The sequence below is a fragment of the Hippoglossus stenolepis genome, chromosome 23, assembly GCF_022539355.2.
Source record: "Hippoglossus stenolepis isolate QCI-W04-F060 chromosome 23, HSTE1.2, whole genome shotgun sequence".
NCBI classification, from domain to species: Eukaryota; Metazoa; Chordata; class Actinopteri; order Pleuronectiformes; family Pleuronectidae; genus Hippoglossus; species Hippoglossus stenolepis.
Window position 1 is genome coordinate 689556 of NC_061505.1, and position 22728 is coordinate 712283.

Consider the following 22728-nt stretch of genomic DNA (forward strand, 5'->3'; position numbering starts at 1 on the left):
ACTTCATTCGTCACAGTTAAACCTTTCTGTGTTTCCATTATTAAACGTCATTACTTTTGGTGATTTGTTTTGCCCTGATCTGATGAGTTATAATGAGCTTGTGAAAGCACCCACCTCTCTTCCTGTCTCTGTGTATGATTGCCAGTAAGATGGTGGCCAGCAGGTAAGGCGTTCCCACCAGGAGGTGAAACATCAGCCTGAAGGCAGACGGTGGATTTACAGCTGCAGGCGGACATGAGGACGAAGGTGGACATGAAGCTGGAATGATGAAAACAAGTCAGACCTTCTGCTTCAGAGGCTCGTGTGAAGACCGATTGTGTCACAGCGGCGCGACTAGACTTTTGTATTTCGAAGTTCCTCCCTCCCTGAGAAACAAAGGGTCCAATGGCTGGATCCTCCCCTGCACATTCAATCCCAGGATTCATTGCGATTCGTTGATTAACCATTTTTTCCAAAAGGTAATGGCCCTGACAAGCGATGAGACATCGGATACTTGAGTATCACGCGTCAACTCAACCAATTTATCAACAATACTCATGTTACAAAAGAACGAGGGGCACGAGCTGGGGACACTAATCAGGGAACTCTTCTGTCCAGCAGCGATTCGGCTTCGTGGTCTTCCTGTTCAGACCTCGTCCTCTGAAGGTGACGACCCCTGATCTGAGAAGCAGTTCTGTTACTGCACATTCTCACAGATTATCTCTGTGGCAGTGGTAGACTCACCGTGGACGGTCACCCAGCTGGATAAGGATTCGTCTCCTCCAGAGATGCTGCACTTGTAGAGACCTTCATCAGATCTGGAAACACTGGAGATGCTCATCTCCCCTGAGGAGCTGCTGCCGATGTGGAGGCCATCTTTGAAGAAGTTAAAGACGTGGTCGTGGGACAACGTCTCTTTGCAGCGCAGCGTCACAGCCGCCCCCTCCGACACCGGGAGCGCCGGACTTTCCAGAATCACAGAGCGGTCTGGAGAAAATAAGAACTAGAACCTGAACTGTGGATTTTTGGAGATATACACTGATACCCAAAACAAAGTAAAAAAATGTCGGATACTCGGATATATATATATGTTTGATAACGACAACATTTTAAATAATTAAAATGTTGTCGTTATCAAACCTTTATGACAAAGAAATGTAACTGAGGTCTGATATTTTACAGTTTAACTATAAATTTATGATAAATTAATTAAATAAAACCCAAATATATAGAACTTAAATTAATTTTAATGTAAAATTTTAATATAACTGCACATTTCTTCTGTAGAATAAACCACATTAACACGGATGCGTCTGTGACAGACTTTAACAGTCAGCTGATTCATTATTGAGTTTCTCTTCAAACTTTAAACAAATGAATTATGCCTTAATAATACTTAATGATGTAATCCTTATTAAAGGCTCAGTGACGTGAGTCGTACCAGTGACGGTGATGTTGACGCTGCTGCTCCCCTCGCCGCCTGCAGACTCACACCAGTAGAGGCCGCTGTCGGACGGGTAGAGGTTTCCGATGCTGCAGGTGGACTCTGAGGAGGTGGAGCCCCAACCGGAGGAGCAGGGCCTGACTCCGCCCTCCGAGGTTCTCCTCCTCACCGTCCAGCTGCTGGAGTTGGTCGGATCCTCACAGTTCAGGGAGACGCGGTCGTACATGAAGAACTGAGAAGTGTCCGGGCTGAGCTGGAGACAGGCTGGGGACAGGACACCTACACAGGGGGACAGAAAGGAATGGAAGACTACAAGAGGAGAAACGAATCAAAAGGGAAGGAGCCAGGGGGAAGGAAAGGAGACCAAAAAGTGGATGAAGTGAAGAATAAAATGAAACAAAGTGAAAGAGGAAAGAGGAAAGATGATGAGACAGATGAAGGATAAGAGAGAGAGAGACGGACCAACAGCAGAAGGTGGAGATGAAGCAGTGGAACAGTGACTCTGGTTCAGTAGAAGGTGTGAAGCTGTCAGGTTGTACTCACACAGCATCCGGCCGAGCGGCGTGAACTGCATCATGTCCCACTGCGAACTGACGTCCTGTCTGACAGGCGGCCGCAAGGGGCCCGTCGTCATGGCAGCGGAGCGTGTGGGAGACAAACCCCCTCAGTCCAAGAGACAGTTTACCCCTCCCCCCCCCAATATAATGTATTCAGAGATAAAGAATGTAAATATTAAGTATGTACATTTTAAGTATTTATATATAAAGAATGTCGACGTAAGGAACTGAGATCAGGTATTGAATATAAAAACTAAATAATGTGTTGATGATGATTGACTCAACAAATTCCCAATAAACGACTGACAGTCCAATAGGTGAGGGATTTATTTGACAAACATACATCATAGATCATTTACTTTGTTATAAAATATGCAGAAAAAAACCAACATTTACAATTCAGATAGTTTTAAATTCTTGTAAACCAGCAGTAAAAGTACTGCAGAAGACAGGAAGGAGGGACGTGTCAGTCCCTCTTCACACGTACAGAGAAGTGCTGCTGCGCGGGACAAACTTCTAATTTAACATGTATAATGTAATGTGTATAAATCTATTTCACAATCTGTACAGGGTCATATTCACATGTTTTGGACGTATATGAAGTAACATGACGCTCAGGAGCATATGGACATGAGGAGAAACAAAATAATGAAGTCCATGTAAAATAAAGCATAACAGTGACTTATCCTAACATGAACATTACAACCGTGAGTCGTTGAAGGTTTAACTCATAATCTCATCAGCTGACGTGATTGGACAGAAGATTCGATGGAAGTTTTCCAGCTCAGTTTATACTGTGAACGTGTATAAAACTCATTTATACCGTTTTCTTTTTGTAATATATACAAGAACAAATATTCACAGATTAATACTGATTGATACAGATGATATTTTCTGACAAGTAATGCTAATTTGTATTGTACAATTTATTATCAATAATGAAATTCTTAATTTCCATTTTTCTTACCCCAGTAAGAACTCACCATTTCCATCAAGGTTTCTAAGCTCTATGAAAGAATATATGACTTCCCTGGATTCATCTGAAACGTAGATATTTCTTTCTATAGTTAAATCATTCCTCAAATCATCTATAGTGTTCACGGAAGCTGCATAACGCTTCAGAGACAGTGTCCTCAGGGCCTTGGATTGATTCATAGAGACACGTGTCACCGCACTTCACAATACACTTGAGATGAAGCAGGATCCAGGCTCACCGTAGTTAGAAGTTGTGTCTCCTTATTGTGTCGTATCGGAAAAGTTCATGACCGTCCTTTTTGATTGTGTAATACCAGTTTGTGTGTGTTTCCTCCCTCATGTCTCATGTAAAGGTAAGGGACTCTCCGGGGAACAGGGGGCCAACGAGGGGCCAACGAGGGGCCCCCTGTGGCCCGACGGTCACGACAGCGTCTCGAAGCCGCCACAAGGACAGAGGATGTGTCAGTGACTTCATTTAAAGACTCATCTTGAACGAATAAAACAAAGAGACGAAGAATGTTCAATCACCTTCAGCATGTCCACAGCCGAGGAAGATGTTCAGTGCTGAAGAGGAATTAGAAAATGATCAAACCTTGACAGAAAATATGAAGAACACAGTAAAACGGACTGAGAACTCACAGAACCAGCAGAACCAGCAGAACCAGCAGAGCGAAGCCCGTCCCATCCTCGCTGCTCTGCAGAGACGAAGCTTCACGGTGCAGAGGAGAAACTCAAGTGACCTTTCATGTAAGAGCTTTTCAAACTTCCTCTTCTGAGCTCAGCTCGTCTACACTTCCTTTCACACAAATATGACAGGATGTAACTTTTAATAAAACGATAGACTAAGAAATAGAGTTGTTTCACATCATCTGAGTCGGTCGAGCACGTTCCTCCACCGAGGCCCGACAGTCCCCTCGTGAAACTCACATGTAGAACCAGAGTTTTATTTGGATCTGCACCGAAACACACACACACTCATGAATACCAGTCCCCTGAACAGACTTTCTATTTCCTGAGAAATCACTATAATATTTAAAAGCCCCTCGTCTCACAATGTTAAAGGAAGTGAAAAAGATCCACACCAAAATGAAATCTGGTGTTTTGTTCCTGACCACATCCTTCCACCGAGTTCCATGGTAACCCTCCGCCTGGTTCCTGCTAACAAACGAAAGTATTGTAGGTTTGTGTCGTGGACCTGATCCGACCTGATTCAGCAGCTGCTCACTGCCCCATGTTGACTGGAGCGATACTGAATCCTCCAGCACACGGTGGATGCAGGTTCCACTTTAAACACATAGAGAACCTCCTGCATGAACATGTTATAGACATGACCCCAAAAGTGAAGGGAAATCATCTCAATCCCCCTGGTGGCCAGCAGAAGGAGAGGTCATGAACTCCGCCTCCTCCTTGTTAGCAGACGGGACATGAACCAAACTAAAAAGTCAAATCAGTTTCAAGATGGTTTCTGTCCTTTTGCAGAAATGAGGTGAAAGATGGTGGCACCAGTATCTATGATATGTTGGTTTCACTTTTGTACGACAGGAAGTGGAGATGCTCTTATGTAGAATCGACCACAAAGCAATCACCTCTTTTTCCTTGATGTATTTTTACATCTTGCGGGTTGTAACAGAAATCTATAAAAGTCTTTTTTTATATCTTTTATTGAGAACTGTCAGATTAAATCCAGTAATTCTATTTCACAACGAGGTTAAACATGCAGAAGACAGTGAGTCTCTGGTACAGTAAGCACTGTTGTTCAAATGCTGCAAACAATATATAGACAAGGCATCTTAACTTACTTTCAATCATGCAAATACTTCATTTGATTTCAACCTTTCAAATCCTTTCTCAGTTTAATAACAGGGAATGATATTTAAGCCATAAGGTCGAAGCCCATTCAGGTCAGTTCGTTGCTCGTGGCAGAAGTTCCAGTGTTTTCAAGCTCATTGGATTATTTCCCTTTGAGTTGAGTGAAGCACAGAAAGTGTGTATGTACAAAGTTGTGTTTTCCAGTTTAAAGAGAGTGAATAGTGCATGAATGTCCATATTAGACAGACGTAATCTTTCACCTCCTCTGGTGGTCTCATGTGACCTGTTGGTGGCGCTGTGACTTCAGAGTTTTGGGCTTTTGCAACACGCTGTACAAAGTGTTAACCTCAGTGATCGTCAGTGAGTGTGAAGCTTCTCCAAGCGTCTCACTCTCAACAGGAGGAGGAGCCACTGCCTGTAAAACGCTGTAGACAGTCTCCACTTCCTGACTTGGCGCGGCCCCCATTTCCTCGGCGGGCTGTGTGGCGTCCACGTTTTCATAAGCGACCTCAGACGGGCTGGAGGACGAGGTAGAGCCTCTGGTCTCCGGCTGTGGCTGCTCCTCAACCAACGTCTGTCTCTGGAAATAAGCAACAAAACAAGTCTTTAGTCCGTCAAGTGAAACATGGAAAGACACCTCCTCCTGCACTGTGTTTCTAGAGCTGGAAACTAAATGATACGACTTCTTTGATGAAACATATTAACGCTGTACATTTATATATTTAAACCTCTAAGCCACCACATTGTCCACCCTTCAGCAACGTTCCCCATCCTCCGCTGCCCCCTGGCTGTGGGCGGTGTCACTCACACACAGTTTGAATCCCTGGCGTAAACAAGCATCTGTGCCGGCGGTTCGAACGACCATGGAAACCTTTTGAGTTTCTATGACGACTGAAGCTGCCACAGGTTCTCTGTCATGTTGGGAAGGGGGGGTGAGGTGAGGGGTGTTCAGTTGCAACATGACACCTCACCACTAGATGTCACTACATTCTACACACGGCACCTTTTAGTAAAAAAGCTAGATTTCATCATCATAGAGCATTTTATTCAAAACGCACTCAACACCATTCATATTGTTACATGACAAATATCAATAGAAGGTCATGCAGCTTACCTGACGGTGATTACATTCTGAAGAAACCTTCTGAGCCAGAAGAGCAATAAATATAATGAGAGCTGCACACACTGCACAAAGTATGACTATTCTAAATACAGGTAGTGATGCCTCTTTGTGTTCAGGATCAGGTTTATTGAAGCCTGGAAAGAAACACAAACACATCATCAGCAGATCATTCTCATTTTCATGAAAAGTAACAAAAGATTCATCTGGTTTACGACAAACAACTGTGGGTTCCACAACATGATGAGAAAGACTTACACGCTGTTGCCATGTTTGCCGACTCAGTCTTGGCGCTAACGTGATTGTTGGCGCTGCAGACGACGGTCCAGTTGATGGCGGAGATGGTGATTCTGATGACCTCTGGGCGCGACCTCTGAGACGCTCTGCAGCCGTCCTCGTCGCAGTCGGCCAACGCCCACTCGCCCCACACGGAGCAGTTGACTGCGGTGCTGCAGAGTCCTGCAGACTGGTTGGAGTGGAGGACAGACACTTGGACGGCAGGCCTGGGGACGCTGTCTGCAAACAACCGGCCGAGCAGTTGGGTAAATCATTTGTCATATCTGTCCAGTTATAAGTAATATTTCAGAATAACCACATTAAATGTATGATCCCAGTGTCTTTAATACAACATTAGTAAATATGTAGAAAAGGTCCAAAGTACCACGACAGGAAACTCTCTGCACTGACATCTGAAAATCATGTCCTTGCTCAGTTCCTCATTTTTATCTCGATGTTATTTTAACTTCTCTGAATTCTCGTCCTGTTACCGTTCACGTTATTCTATTTTCATCTCGTTTCAGTTTGTGGTTTATATTCTGTTGTTACGTCCTGTGAGGAGTTGATGGTTAAATGTAAACTATTGAAAACACCTTTCTCAGGAGCTGGGATTCTATTGTGGACAGAAAACCTTAAGAGAAGTTATGGTGAGAAAACAATGACAGATTATGTTTTATCACAGTTTTGAGAACAGTTAAAGTAAATCTTAAGCTGAAAGGTCAGTGACTGTATGAACACATGAATCTCAAGAGAAACATTCCCACCTTGAACGATGACTCTGTGTTTCTCAGTCGATTGAGAATAGTTACGCTCGAGGATTGTGGCCTCATAGATTCCAGTGTCCGTGTGAGTCAGCCCTTTAATGCACAACGTGAGATTCTTGGGACTGAATTCCACTTTCTCTGCAAAGCTTGGATTTATATGTTCTTTAGAGGCAATGAGCATTTGAGCAAATTTCCATGAACCACCTAAATATGGTGGTGGTTTTGTAACATTCAGACATATTGAGCTGTTTTTCATTTTGTAATGTGTCACTGCTGCGTCCTCTGCCCTGATTCCTGAGGACAAAACAAAAGGTAGTAAATTACTTCAAAATTAAATCAACAGAACTTCACGTAAGTTAGTTCACACTTTGTGAAGACATATCAGGACCAGTCAAATGTTTTTGTAGTAGCATTGATGTATAAATAAGGTGAAGCTCAATGTGAAGGCACAATATGAAGATGTTAGAAAACAAATGTTGTGTTGTACCGACCATATATTAACCTGAGAGCTATTTTATTATTTGGTCCAATAACAAAATAGTTCTTCTCACATTAACTCAAAATCTACTACAAATGGAAAACAAGACTTAACCTCATTTGAATAAGTGTTACACCCGGTTTCCCGTTAATGTTTAGGAGCCACATGAACTGACTGAAACATTTCACTGCACATAATTCAAGTTACATTGATTTTACCTGTAAGAATCCAACAGCTGAGCAGAAGAAACATTTTCAATCCTCAGTCTTGGTACGTGACGACGCTGAGTGTGAAAGCATTTGATAGAAACGCGAGTTGCTGGTGCAGCAAACCATGAAGGTAGCAAGGCAGTGGTGGCAGGTGTCACATCTCAAGAAGGTCAGGAAGTGACTGAAGGAGGCGGATGACTTCGATTCATTTGAATACAACCCACATAGTGGAATCTTCATTCCACAGACAAGTTGAGGGGTGTTGTGGTTCAATACAACTGAGCAGATACCTTCATCCAAAGTTCTCTGTCTGGTGATATTAGATCCTCTCGTCCTTATTCCGTATGTTCGAGGCTTTGACATGTATTTTCCTGATTGGTCAGAACAGTCGTCCTACAAGCTCCAGGAGTGTTCAGTACTTCTATTGGTATTTAAATGTAAATGCAGTTAAAAACTTAACAAAATTAAATGCTCCATAATTCAAAAGTTGCAATGCAAACGCAAAATGATGTTGAGAAGTGCCTGGTTACGTTTGGAGGAAATTCAAACATAAATCTTTGGTCTCACATGCAGACATTGTAAATAACAGTTTTATTAAAGAAGGCACTTAGACGTACATTAGCAGTCGGACCAATGAGCTTCCAGTATTCAGAGGGACACATCCACAGTTTGCAGTGCAGCTGATACAGTAGAAACCAGCACCGCCAATATTGATGCTGAATATTTATCATCAGGCTTGTATGGAACAGCAGAGGATTTTCATTTGAAATGTGGCACATAAAACACTTTAACGTCCTCGAAAACTCAAACTTGGTGCTTTTTATATTTGTTATAGGGTTAGAGTTATTTTTTATATTTATATATCAGGCGATATTATGATGTTGTTTTTGAATAAAATGCTTTGTTGGCCGGTGAAACAAACAAATAGAAGAAACTCAGATGCTCCTCATCTCTTCAAAAATGATTCCCCAAAAATGTCATTGTTTGTGTTAACCTATTAATTTACCATAGCACCATCATTTAATTTTCAAATGACTATTTCCATGCACAGTAGAAGGAGAAAAAGGGTCGCTGACACTTCTCATGTGTGACAAAGGTACAGCAGTAAAAAGATTTGACAGAAATGATATTGTGCCTCGTATTAACAGTTAATGGGGTTTAAATTTAAATTCAGAATAAAGTTTTCAGGACATAAAGAACGTGGGGAAAAGAACTTCTTCACATCGTGTACAGAGGAAGATTTCAATTTAAAACAGGTTCATACAAAGAGTGTTATCATGCTCACAAAGCACGAACACACACTCACAGCCCCCCCGAGCACAACCACAGGTTTAATAATTCAATACAGTGCATTAAGTTTCAAAGTTAGTTCAGTTACTCATCTTGCGTAAAATGCCACTTTTCTTTCAAGTTAAAGTGCTTTTTAGTAATATTACGAAACATCTTTACCCCGATAAACAAGGACGTTCATATCAAAGAGCTCAATATGTTCAGGTGGAACTTGTAAAAGTGTTAGAAACGACTACGCACATAAAATATGATACATTCCTTTAAAATCAGTCGTTAAAAAAATAATACGCTTCCAGTATTTTCTCCACCTTTTACAGGTTTTTAATTAATAAAAAAAACAGTACTGTGATTCCGTGAAGAGACGTGAGACTTCACTGCAGAGATCGTTTCTTTAGGGTCATTTTATAAAACTGGTTCAAATAAAGTGGGGGGAGATGATTTAAATGAATTTCCAATAAAAACTACTTAGTAAAATGTTCAAGGAATTAACATTTGTGTTTTTTATTTAATTTGTATTGATGTAGAAAAGGGTTTCCATTAGAATGTGGTGGTAAAACAATTCAAAAGATTCCACACAGAAAAGGCGTGAAGAGACTTTGGAGTGTTTCCCTCAGTGACAGGAAATCAAGTCCTTTCCAAAAAACAAACCCACGATAAAAAAGTTGTGTTGATGTTGTGTTGTACATTTGTACATGTGGCTTTGTAAATTCAGAAGTGGGGTGCAGACGTCTTTCAGTTTCTTCTCTGCAGACTTGTGGCCCAGGTGCTTGACTTCCTGCCGTGGGCTCCACATTTTGAATATGCGGAGGCACAACGTGTTTGATCACCACTTCTTCTCTTGAGCAGCTTGAATCTCAGTTTCAGATCTACTTTCCATCACACATTGCTAATGCGCACGCTCAGTGGGCTGCTATCTCTGGGGCGCCCCCTCTCCTCCCCCCTGTAGCTCTCTTCTAGTCTCATCTTCTCCAGGTCCGTCCCGTCCTCCTTGCTGCCGCGACAACGGGACGCCTGCGTCGGCAGGCTCGGCGGCAGGGCCGGCTTGATGAAGAGTGGGGATTGGGTTTTGGCCACTTTTTCAAAGAAGGCAAAATCAGCCACGTACTTTCCCGAGGGGGACAGGGACACGACGGGGGGGAACTCGTAGCCCCAGAGGATCTCGTCGGGAAGGTAGGATGTTCGAACCTGGCAGGTGGCGGAGGTCGGCTCGACGGTGGCGCTCAGGATCACCAGCAGCTCAAAGTCAGCGAGCTCCGGGTCTGTCCAGCCACCACCTGGAGGACAGAGGAGGCCTGATATTATTTTCCAAAGCCAACCAAATGCTTTCAGTTCGTCCCGTCATGGTTTTAATACAGTTAAGTACTAAAAACTAATTTCACAGAGTCTTAAACTCAATCAAGCCAAATTAAACACACTCATAGAAACCAGTTCCCTGAATATGTCTGATCTTCTCTTGCAGATCCAGGAGTTATTCATTTCGACCTCGGCCCTCGGCCCCTCCCTTTGTTTGAGTAATCTTTCCAATAAACGCACACAGGTGAAAAGAATGGTGAGGCAGCGATGAGGTAACTCTTCATTAGACTGAAGGCAAAGTAAAGTGTCAGTAACAAACTACAGACACTTCCTCAAGTAGGCCTCGACAGGCTCAGACACATCGTCTGAAGCATGAGGTGGCCGGGTCACTTTAAACTACATCAACATATTCAGATACATTTATATTCATATTGAAAAGCTCATCATTCTTTTGTTCTTTTTCTCTACATAATGCAGCACAGTGTTTATGGAACATGGAACTCAAACCATGTTCTGATGCCCCTGGAAATACATATTAGAACTAATATCATCGGGTCTATGGTCGGGGGGGTAACACCACACAGCAATATCATCTGTGAGGTGTGTGACGAGTTTGTGAGTTTGTTAGAGTTCAGACTGTAGTTGATTAAAATCAGTTGGGGAAAGACACACACTCGTGCACAGAGGCACATGCACATCCTGACATTTCCAAAACATAAAACTCCCCACTTACAAACTGACTCCAACACACACACACACACACACACACACACACACACACACACACACACACACACACACACACACACACGTGATCAGAAGAAGAAGAACAACAACAACAACAACAACAACAACAACAACAAGAGAGGGAAACAGGAGGAGGGGACGTGAGAGAAAGAAAGAAAGAAAAACAACAAAAGAGGAGGGACTCGCCCTCTTTGTGTAAACACACACACACACACACACACACACACACACACACACACACACACACACACACACACACACAGCAAACGTAAGCTCATATCTGAAATATCAACACACAAGCAAAGTAAAAGCTGCCGCCGGAGATGCTTTAAATGTTTTGTGTAGTTTTCATGCGTCAACACACAGCACCCGTAACACAAAGGACACACAAGAAGACATATGCACTCAAACAAGCGCACACCTGCGTCAACAGGCCCCAGTCAGAATGCAGTCATCTGTCCAAACAGTCCTTACCCTAACCCAGACCCAGTCCCGCTCCCACCGGGGCACAAACACCACGTTTCGCAACCACTTGTGCAAACTGCGACACAAACGTGTTGAGGGATCCTGTGTTTGGGCTCTTTGGAGCTGGGGATCCATCTGCTTTCCTGTCCCAGCAGCGAAGCAGCCGGGCTCTGGACATGTCATGGACATGGACATGTCATGGACATGCTCTCGGGCTGGACATGTCTCACTTAAATCTCTTTTCATGATTTACAGACGATGAGTCCTGATGACTGTGCTGCTGCTCTTCCTCTAGCGCCGACAGCCATTTCAGATTTGTCTCTTTGAGGGAAATATCTAAGCTGTGAGTTGGATTGTCGTCAGATGAGGTTGGTTGTTTAGTTAGTTGGTTGTTTAGTAGTTAGTTAGTTAGTTAGTTGGTTGGTTGGTTGGTTGGTTGGTTTAGTTAGTTAGTTAGTTAGTTGGTTGGTTGGTTGGTTGGTTGTTTAGTTAGTCAGTTAGTTGGTTGGTTGGTTGGTTGGTTGGTTGTTTAGTTAGTTAGTTGTTGGTTGGTTGGTTGGTTGGTTGGTTGTTTAGTTAGTCAGTTAGTTAGTTGGTTGGTTGGTTGGCTGTTTAGCAGGATTTCACAAAAACTACAGGACAGATTTCTGTGTCAGTCAGATCGATCATTGTTTGGGACGTTTCTCCAGCAGCTCACCTGATTTCCCCCCCCCCCCATCATCAGCTTCATCAGCACAGTACCTGCCGTGAGATTTGTCATTGTGACTTCCTGCCGCTGTGTTTGTGCCTTTGCTTCGTATCCTGTTGACACTGACTGGGTTTTTAAACTTCCTGCCTGTTTGATTCTCTTTCAACTGACAGACATCATCAAGGGTTGTTGATCACTCAGCTCGACAGGAAATACATTTTTATTGGCCGCATTTTTTACAAGGCGCATTTTTATCTTCACAATCGTGTGTGTGCGTGTCTGTGTATTTGTGTGTTTGTGTGTTTGTGTGTGTGTGTGTGTGTGTGTGTGTGTGTGTGTGTGTGTGTGTGTGTGTGTGTGTGTGTGTGTGTGTGTGTGTGTGTGTGTGTGTGTGTGTGTGTGTGTGTGTGTGTGTGAGATGCAGGACTACACAGGAAACAGCTGATGCTCTGGCTCAGAGGGTTTGAACAGCCTTCACATGAATGAATGTCTTCGGACTTGATACCAGGAGGTCAGCCGGACATTTGCGTTCACACCTCTGTGGATTTCAGTGCATGTCTGAAAGTCTCCACGCTGTCCTGCCTGACTCAATGCCTCATGGTCACACAATGTCAAGGAGATTCACACTCTGTTGCACTGGAAGCCTGAATTCATTGGTCCTATAGAGCTGTTCTCTGCTGGAGCGTCAACATAGTGCATGTCCTGAACACAAAGAGATAAAGTGGAGGTTTGCAGGGGCTCTAACGCTCCGTCAGCTGAACCAGTTGGTGCATTTCAATGGAAGGAAACGACCCAAAAAGTAGCTACTGTCAGTAGGAACTAGTGACTGGAACCAGCTCTAGTACTGTAGCACTAGAGCTGGTTCCAACATGAGGGTGATCTGAAAGTGTCCCCTGATCAAGCTGCACCATACTTCACACACTCATAGATATCAGTTCCCTGAATGAGAGTTTTTCATCAAAATCCATGAATTATTCTCTGGGACGTCAGTAAAATGTCCCTGATCCCTGACCCATACCTCATTCTTCCACCAAGTTTCCTGGAAATCCATTCACTTGTTTTTGAGTAATCTTGCTTCCAAATACAAACCAACCAACAAACGGACAGGGGTGGAAACATAACCTCCCTGGCAGAGGTAATGACCTGAAGCTCAAGGTCCACGACAGAGAGGCCGAACACAGAGGGGACTGAAGGGGAACTGGAGGGAAGACAGTGATAAAGACGTGAAGAGAAAGAGGAAATGGAGCGATAATAACAAACAGAGAAACTCAAGTGTGTCAAGTGAGGACAAGAAGGAAATGAGTAGCGTTGGTTTGAAGGACCCAGGGATGTGAAGCTTCCAGCTGTAAGTGGATCTGTGCAGGCTTCGTGTCAGCACCCCAGACTGTACAGCTTTGTGCTCTAATGAGGGGTGTCTCTGGCGTTCTCTCTCACACACATTCCAGCCAGAGAAACCCTCTCCTCCAGAGTCCGACCAGCCCAGCGCTGGGCAGCGAGGCCACCGAGCGTACAGCACATGACCGTGAATACCAACACACCTACATACACATACTGCTTATACTTAGTATGAGACTCAAGAGACTCTGTACGGGACGAGGATGTAGGTGAGAGGCAGGGGGGAGCAGAGCAGACCATGGAGAGGGGTGGGGTGGGAGGAGGGCAGCATTGATTTCCAGGACTTGCATATTGGAGCAGAAACAACCAAGGTCCCTGATTGCATCAACTCAGATATACCTTTTGCTGCCCAGGCTCTGAGAGGGCTGTTGTCGTCGATGATGTGGTAGAAGGTCAGCGGGATGATGAGGAAGGGGCTGTCGCTGGACGTGTCCACCTGAAAAGGCACATTGCGCTGGTCCAGCCGCACCGTCTCGCCCTCCTTTGTCAGAGACGTCTGAAGCAACTTCCCCGTCACCTGGGAGCCAAGATGGAGTCAGTACATGAAGCCAAGAGGGAGCAGAAGGCATCCTGTAACCAAAAGGCCCCAGGTTTAATACCTGAAGTGGCCAAGATCTCCATCAGTAGGGATGTGTTCTCAGGCAACGTGTTTACTTTAATATACGTCCTTTCAGAAATGCTGTGACAGTTTGGCAAGCATGCAAATTATTATCATTCAATCAATGTGACGGTGATTTCCCGGCCAAACACGCAGGTTTTAATCACTGAATATGAATACTATTGAATATGCAAATAACAAAATCTGAATTTAACAGCTACAAAAATCTGCTTTTGTCCCATTACCTGGCAACCTAACAGCAGGCTTTTGCGCATGTTGGCCACTCGGATCATGAGGCAGGGACGACCCTCGTGATTAGACACGACAGCATGTTGACTGAACTTCACCGTCTCGCCTCTTTTCTTGGGACGAGCCACCTGCAAGCGGAGGGGAAGCTGTTGAAGTCTGGATAAGATTGATATTTAATGATGTAAACATCGACTGCAATGTCCCCAGCTGATCAGAACTGTGCAATATACTAGTTATTACACTAGAGATACTTTAAAGGAAGAACAACTTGGTTTTCTGTGAAATAAATCGCTTGCTGTACTTGAACCTGCAATTCCTGTGTTTAAATCACTGGAATCTACAAATTACAGAAGGATATGTCTGATATTTCACACCCCTGGTGGTCGAGTGTGGTGCAAGACAATAAGACAATAATCACGTTTTTCTAACTACCTTCGCAAGGAAGGTGCCGGTGATGAAGATCTCCATCACCATGGTGATGACCAGCTGAAAAATGAGCAGGACGATGGCGGCAGGACACTCCTCTGTGATGCACCGGAAACCATAGCCTATAGTGGTCTGGGACTCCAGGGAGAAGAGGAAAGCCCCGGTCAGGGTCTTCACCTCCATCACACAGGGGGTGTGGTTGGAGGGGGGGTCAAACTCTGCACAGAGGAAGGGAGACAGAACAGAGGACCATGCATTTGGGGGTAAAAATCAATGTTCTCTTCTGCCAGGTCTTTCTCATGCCCTGTCTGACAAACACTATTCCTATGTGTCCTCATTGTCTCGTTCACAAAAAACGACTTGTGTACTTTCTCTGTGAAAAGAGGCACAATGAGGCATCAGTGTTTGAGAGGATGGGAAATGTTGAAGTATCGTACCAGAAGCTTAAAATGATCGTATTTTGAGGAAAAGTATTGTACGTGACCAGAGTAGGGATGGCATGCTCAATACTGACGCTCTTATTTTGAAACATAAGACAGATGACGATCACGTTCGTCATCACAAGCATGATTGGCTGAAAAGACGTCATGTGAGAAGAGTAAACAGACGTGATCCAGATTACAACTGACAACAACACTAAGTGTCAGAAAGGATCAAATAATCGTGCGTCTGGAAACGCGGGGACATACTGGCTCGTCATACTCAGACTCAAGACTCTAATGATGAGCCTTGAGTCTGAGTATGTTTTATTATTTCCACACCCTCTGCAGTTCAAATCTATTTCATCCTCCAACAGCCCCCTTACCCAGCAGGTCTCCATGCACCAGCGCCACCAGGTACCAAAGCACTCCAAACACGAACCAGGTCCCCGCGAAGGTGGCAGAGAAGAGGAAGAACTTGTAGCGCCACTGCATGTCGAGAAAGGTTGTCCAGAGGTCGCGGAGGTACAGTGCGCCTCTCCCGCTCACGTGCTCGATACGCACGTTGCTTCGTCCGTCTTTGGAGAGGACACGGCGCCTCCTTCGCAGAGCGCTGGTCCCCACAGCGCCTGGTTCCTCTCCACCCGCCCCAGCTCCTCCGGCCGCCCCTGTGGAGCCCAGCAGGGGCTTGGTGATGTCCGTCTGCGTCTGGGAGTGGCATACTTTCTGGGGGGAGGAGCCCTCTGAGGAAGGGGGAGTGGCTGAGGTCATGGCTGGTACTGCAAGGGGTCGGAGACAAAAGAGGAGACCATTAAAAAGACGACAAAGATGGACGACATGATGACTCCATAAAAGTGAAGCCATAGCGTCTGGATCACCCCCTGGAGGCCGGCAGAGGAACACGTCATAAACCCCCCTTCCTCCATGTTAGTTGATGGGACATGGACCAAACTAAAAAGTCAAAGCACACGTCAAGTACATTGTTCTCAAAGATGGTTTCTTTCATTTTAGGTAGTTCTTATTGCACTCATGTTTATGCAAATTTTTCGGATAAGTTTGGTTTTAATTTGTAATTTGATGCTCATGATTGACAGCTGAGACCGGCTCGCGATTGGTTGACCGTGCGTATCAGCGGCATCTAAATACCGCAGCCCCATCGCTTCTATGGCAGCGCTCATATCCAGGTTCCAGGATATTCTGGCTTCATTTCTAAATTGTGGGAGGAAGTGGAGACGCATCGTCAATCTTCACATGTAAACTATGGGAAAGAGGATGGCCGACACACAGGTTACAGACTGTGTTACATCAGATGAACAGCAGGGGAGTTGAAATGAAAAGCGGCACAATGTGGGCAAGAGGAAGGAAAAAGAATCACATGAATAAGAACAGTGACAGAGAGGAACATTTGGGAGGGAGATGACGGCGAGGATTAGAAGCACATGTAAGGTGGACAGTGTTCTTGCTGACCAGGGTGGTCCATTTAAGCCCCTTCCACTTTTCACTGGAGGCAGCTGGCCTTGTCAAAATAAAAGCCCCCTTTCAGCATGAAGGCACAGCTGCTCTTTCACATTAAAAGCGTGATAATGCTGGCCCGGTCGGTTGCACAAGACGGCTACTGAATCGAGATGAGGAGACACTATTCACTGTTTTCTTCCACTGGTGTCACCCGCTTCCATTTTGCTGACAGCTGTTTTCATGCTGTCCCTTTCACGTTGGGTCATGTTGTCCCTCGAGCACAGACCTCAAGTCTGCAGCTGCAGCAGATGTGACACATGAAGATTTGCATTTGGACATTGGAGCCTTTTTACCAAAGGGATGGATGTTTAGGGGGAAGAGGAGAAGGACTAATAGTATTCGTGGGAGCATTTCTTATTGGCTCAGCAGGTGGGATCTTCAACAAGATGATTCCAAAGATGCTCCATCAGCAAACACCTGTGTCCTCTGAATGGATGTTTATGGTATGGGGCTGCTTCTCATGAGGGGTTTGGGTAAAACTCAAGTTCAGTAAGATCTTAATGTTATCACATACACTATATTTGCATCATAGTCTTTATATAAATATGAATGACTCGTCACTTGACCAATCACAATTCAGTCTCAGCTGCCAATCGTGACTTTTCCCCCATTTATATCATCGAAACACGAATTAACACATGGAAGAACCTGACATCAACATCTCTTCAGACAGGCTGGAGCGCAGACTGTGACTCAGGCTGTGACTCCCATCATGAATGGTTGAGTTCACTAATGCTCTTGTGACTGGGAGCAAATCCCTGCAGCCGGAATCGGACAAAACTCCTCCCAGACCCGTGGAGCTGTTCATCTGTGTGAGGATGGTGTCGTCGTGAGGCAGTGAAAGTTCGATATGGGTGTGTTGGTGTCAACAGTATATTCAATGAGAAGTCTCCCAGCAGCCCCGGTGCCATCGACACTGTCCCTGTGAACTCTGACAGTTTTACCCTCGTCTTGGCTGCAGTTCTCCTCGTCCTTCCTTTCCCTTCCCTCTCTCGTGCCCTCACTCGCTGTTTGCTAAATGGCCCTTTTGTCTCAATCTGCCTCTGCTTTTCCGCTGCGAATTTAACAAAACCAAAAGACAACACAGCTAAAACAAAAGACCAAGAACCGAGGCGATGTGATACGCTCTGTCCTTTCCTGTCCTGTTTGACCCGTCCCTCTCCTCTCTCCATGCCGGAGCTCACACTGAGTGAATGAATAGAGATCTGTGTTGATGTCTGTGCTGTGAATACTAAGATGTGGCGGGGAAGAGAGCGGGGGGAGGCGGGGTCAAGAGGAGGCCCATTGATTGGTCCATCTCCAGCTGAACTCTGAACCCTGAGGAGCTCCTGCCTACACATACAGTAAACACACACATATAGACCTGTTCAGCAGTTACATTACACAATGCAACCGACTGTCCAGAGGAATGTTTGCAAAGCTCAGACCTCACACACAACATCTACCAGCTGATTGCACATATTTATATTCATTCATTCACAATGCTGACGTTAGTCTTTATTCTTCTTATTGTCAATCACATGAAAAGACAAAACCAACAAGTCTCAGAACCTCCACATCTCTGGTCTTCTGTTGGCAGGAGACCAGACCGTCTCATTTGGGTTCGGCCTAAAACATGTGAGTCCTCAGAAGGATGCGTTATTTAACAAGTGGAGATGCAGCTACGTTATACTGTCATAATAATCCATCAAATACCTTCTTAGTGATTATAAACGGGGAAATGTCACCAAACAAAGTTGTATCAATATCAATCGTGGAGTCGGTCGGCTGTCGTCAGATGAAGAATTGGAATCTGGGAGCAACGGACAATATTTCTTCGATATCTGGGTCAAAACTCCATCTTCCATTGACAGCACATGGTTTACAGTCAGTCTCTTTTTACCTGTGGGCAACCAAAGCCTCCTCAAACCTGAACCACAAGGCTGCCGGCAGCAGAACCCTGTCCCTGGCCTGCAGACCTGTCTATCAAGACTAAATCTATATGAGCTGAAGCAATAATTGTGAAGTGCGTCCGTCTGTCTGACAGTGATATTGATGGATTCCCTCCCTTGACAATGACTTTTCCCCCTGGCTGAAACAACCACACAGGAGGTCAGGATCTCTTCCTCTCCGTCCGGCTCTCCGTCCCTCTCCTTCCCCGTGTCCCCAGTTCACAAGAATCCTTTGTTTACGAGGAGATGAAAGGGACAAAAGCCACCATTGAAAAATACGACTGGGTGAGCGAGAGAGAGAGAGAGAGAGAGAGAGAGAGAGAGAGAGAGCGTAGACGGCGAGAGGAGAGCACGACGGAGTGTTGACGTGTGTGTGTGTGTGTGTGTGTAGGGGTTGTGTTAGCGCGGTGTGTGTCTGTGACTGTGTTTGATCGTGTGTGAGTATGTGGTGCTCGACGCGGTGAGGGGGCAGAGATGGCGGGGGGGCAGAAGAGAGAGAGAATAATTGGTTTTGAGGGGAGGATTGAGAGAGAATGGAGCATCGGGTGACAGAAGGAGAGAAAGGGGAAGGCTGAGAGGAATGGACGGTGGAGGAGAGAGGACGGGGTTTGGGGAGTGAAGGTGGAGGAAGCAGGCGGGGGACAAAAGACAGTCATTAGTATTCCAGAGGAGAGAGTAATCCCTTCCACTTGGCAGCTCCTGTCCAGCGTCCACATCCACAGAGACACCCCAGCAGCCTGTCCACTGCACTGAAAGGCCTCAGTACAACACAGCTTCATGGCTGTGACCACTGTCCCCTGGACGGAGAGTCCCACATCCCCACAGGCAGGACGAGGCAGGACGAGGCAGGACGAGGCAGGACGAGGCAGGACGGCATCTGCTCGGCCAACGCAACCCGCCTCAACCACAAGCCTCCGGGAGCCGAACTGAGAAGCTCACCCTGCCTCGCCACTGAGCTGCTGTCGAGTCAAAGTCCCAGCGAATTAGTTCATTCAGAGCAATTTGACGTAAAAGCACAGGATATTAACCACGGCCGTCAGGGGCGGGTGAGGCCACAGAAGGAAGTGCTCCAGGTTTACCAGCAGGTTTCTGTGATGTGTGGAGAACCACGTGTCTCTAAAACTATTTATCTCTGAATCATCAACATTTCACAACCTAAGAAAAACTTCCCTGGTTTCTGCTTCACTTTGCTTCATTTCAGGAAATCCAAGGATCCCTTGAACCCGATGTGACCAAACGAGCGTCGTGGCCAGTTTAAGTGAAAGTTGAGGGTTCAGGTTTGATTTTGTATCGATAATAATCAAATTCTCGTGAATGAATTGCGAGATTCTAAAGTCTATCTTATGTTTTACCCTCTTTAAAACTGTGCGGATGTATTTTGGGTCACTTGGACTCAGTGGAACATGCTAAGTCGTAGCCTGTCGCTATAAAGAGTGAGCCACAATAATCATGGGGCGAGGCCACTTTTCAAACCGTCACTGGTCTGCACACAACTTGCATCTTCTTCAAATTCCCTCAGTCAGCCAATCGTTGTGCCAGGTGAGCATGATTGGCAGATTGTTGCTGTCGGGGAGTCACAGACATGTTGTCAGACGTAACAACACTAATGTCTGAAAGGTGAAGTGTCGGGAGCTGTTTGACCATCGGAACTTCCCCTGAACCTTTTATTTCATCTGTTGCATGAATCCTCGAATGTTCAAGACAACAATAATTGATCATTTAATCCAACAGCCCAATGGGAATCACAGTGGTTGTATGTAAATTCTGTCTCAGGAGGCTGTAACGACACCACGGTCACTTAGAGGTGTGTCTATCATGTATCATGTGTTTGACTTGGTTCAATGCAGGGGCCCCCGGGTCCCTTCTGCCCGGGGCCCCCAAAGTTACATAATTTACCTTAATGTGGATTTCACAGCAACAACAGGAAGTGAAAGTGAGCCGTAACCATGGCGATCGGGCATTTGTCTCAAGGGCTGTGTGCGTCCAGCAGAGTGTCCAACACAAATCCAACACTTCCTCGGCCCAGAACTGCTCGTGGAAGACTTACGACTTTGAGCTGAATGAAACAACGGAAAGCGGCTGTTGGCCGCCGGCCGGTGATTTAACTTCTACCGTCTTCACCGAGTCGGTCGAAGTCTCTCTGCTGTGAATCTGACTGTTCTACGACTGTTGTGGTTCTGGGGAGGATTTCTCCGCTTGTCTTTCTACTGAGTCTCTCTGGACTTGGAGGGAAAACACCATTCACACACACATGTGCTGCTACGAGCTCGTTCAGCGACTTCTCAAATCGCCCAAACAATCTTTTGACCTGTTTTGCATTTCAGTATTTGAATTATATCTTGATTTAATCAGGTATTCTCATTGAGATCAACTAACACCTAAGACCAGAAGACAGCAAATCAACACAACACAACAGAGTTAGTAAATTAAAGCAACACACGGGGGACATGAAAAATCATGAAAAACATCAGATAACTAAGATTTCAAATCACCAAGGGGGATGTTAAACATATTGCAGAATATAAAAAGAGCATAATACCTGAACATTACATCTTCATGAATAAATAACATAAGATTGTTTCTTCCTGACAACATTAACCATAATGTTAGAAATTATATTTATTATAAATATTCATGCATGTAGGATATGGAAACTTAATTTGGCGAAATGTAAAAAAAAACTATTTCAAAGATAATTTTTCCACTAAAACAGACAGAATATGAGTCCTTAAAAGTTGAAGTTGAAAAGATGATTATAACACAAGTAATAAACAGATCTACACATGACTTCTGTATTTTGAGGTAAAATTCCTGTGATACTTTAATGATAAGAAGAAAATAGCTGCAAAAGACACATGAGACCTTGAATGTAAAATGTTTTGTGAGTCTTACCTTTCTGAAGAGCAGCTGGGGAACGTGAAGACTTAGATCATTTCACCGATCAGCAAACATGTGAAGAAACACGTTCAAGCTTCTTTTTTTCACGTCTGTCTTGTGCAAAAAGTAAAGTGATGTCAGGGATTTGACCTTGTTGACGACAGGTTTCACATCACTCCCACCGTGACATCACATTGTTTGCTCTTAGCTTTTCGTTCGTAGTCCTTCTACGTTGTCGTCATCCTTTATTTTAAAAGAAAAAAGAAAACCTCCCTGGAAACAAGAAAAGCAGGAACGGCCGTGAGGAGAGGCCTGGACGAGCCAGCGGTCAGTCAGTGTCTCCCAGCACACTGGTACTGGTGGCACCGGTTCTGGCTCTCTGTTACTGGGTCATTATGTAATCAGATGAGCACAGTTTGCACTTCTTCGTCCTGCACGTGAAGCAGAGAGGGAGTCCAGTGTGTGTCTGAAGTTAAAGAAGCCTGCGCTGTCCACTCCTCCAGGACCCCCCCTGCATGCCTCTCTTTATAAGCCCACCAGTATTCAGCCGGCCGCTGTTTCACGACATTTTTAATTCATTAATTCAACTCTCCTCCCAGCTTCTCCTCCTACCCTCCCTCTCCGCGTCGCTCCCCGACTGTACTCTATAAATGGGCCTCTTTGTTGCGAGGCCTCCTCCGCTGTTTCAGCCTTTGTCAACTTTCTCATGTAAATGTTTGATGGTCATAAGATACAAGCCTGGAAGTTGCTGCATAAAACGGAGGTTTTTACAAATCAAAGAAAAGCCCCCGGCTCTGTTCTGGAGCACTTGGCTTCTTGCAGTGTTGCGTTGGCCACGCAGTTTGCAGTGGGTAATGTCGCTGCATCTCTGTGAGGCTGTGCCACGTCCGCCTGCTCGCTGCAGTGCACATGGTCCTGCTGTGAATGGACAAATTCATTCAGTAACAAACATTTCACCACAACACTGGCGCTGAGGCTGTGACATGTTTTGTCACATAAAAGTGGCCGTACAGTATATTTACTCAATTTCAGAGGTTGCACTTTTTACCAAAGTTTAGGCTGCAGACTTCAGATTGGCTGAGTCGTTGAGCTCCACCTCAATCCGCTGCGACAAAGACTCCAAACAAAGATGGACGACGTGTCTCCGCTTCCGTCCAGGTCCAGATACGAACACATCGCCATTTTGCACATTTGGAGCCAGAGTCTGCACCGTAGCGATCGGGG

The 22728-nt window shown here is 45.1% G+C and overlaps 3 protein-coding genes across 6 annotated transcripts in view; all 3 read right to left on the reverse strand.

The window, feature by feature from the left end:
• LOC118103054 (low affinity immunoglobulin gamma Fc region receptor II-b) overlaps positions 1–2072 on the reverse strand; it is a 2569-nt gene extending 497 nt beyond the window's left edge. For 3 of the 4 annotated variants that reach the window (XM_035149721.1, XM_035149720.1, XM_035149722.1), the window contains exons 1-4: positions 1967–2072; positions 1421–1732; positions 724–966; positions 115–258 (exon numbers count right to left, since the gene is read on the reverse strand). In XM_035149721.1, coding sequence (XP_035005612.1) covers positions 115–258; positions 724–966; positions 1421–1732; positions 1967–2057 — 790 coding nt within the window. In that variant the 5' untranslated portion in view covers positions 2058–2072. The remainder of the gene's footprint in view (positions 1–114; positions 259–723; positions 967–1420; positions 1733–1966) is intronic. The other variant, XM_035149724.1, reaches the window with a different exon arrangement.
• Positions 2073–2291: 219 nt separating this feature from the next.
• si:ch1073-220m6.1 lies at positions 2292–7801 on the reverse strand. The gene is made up of 6 exons (XM_035149387.2): positions 7621–7801; positions 6925–7218; positions 6143–6400; positions 5879–6021; positions 3595–5344; positions 2292–3519 (listed from the first exon to the last, which is right to left on the reverse strand). Exons 1-5 carry the CDS (start codon positions 7652–7654, stop codon positions 5039–5041), a joined length of 1035 nt encoding a protein of 344 aa, XP_035005278.2. The 5' UTR covers positions 7655–7801; the 3' UTR covers positions 2292–3519; positions 3595–5038.
• A 382-nt stretch (positions 7802–8183) lies between these two features.
• On the reverse strand, positions 8184–22086 carry kcnj10a (potassium inwardly rectifying channel subfamily J member 10a). Its single transcript, XM_035149385.2, has 6 exons — positions 21520–22086; positions 15568–15960; positions 14769–14980; positions 14333–14464; positions 13829–14006; positions 8184–10175 (listed from the first exon to the last, which is right to left on the reverse strand). Exons 2-6 carry the CDS (start codon positions 15950–15952, stop codon positions 9778–9780), a joined length of 1305 nt encoding a protein of 434 aa, XP_035005276.1. The 5' UTR covers positions 15953–15960; positions 21520–22086; the 3' UTR covers positions 8184–9777.
• Positions 22087–22728: the final 642 nt, after the last annotated feature.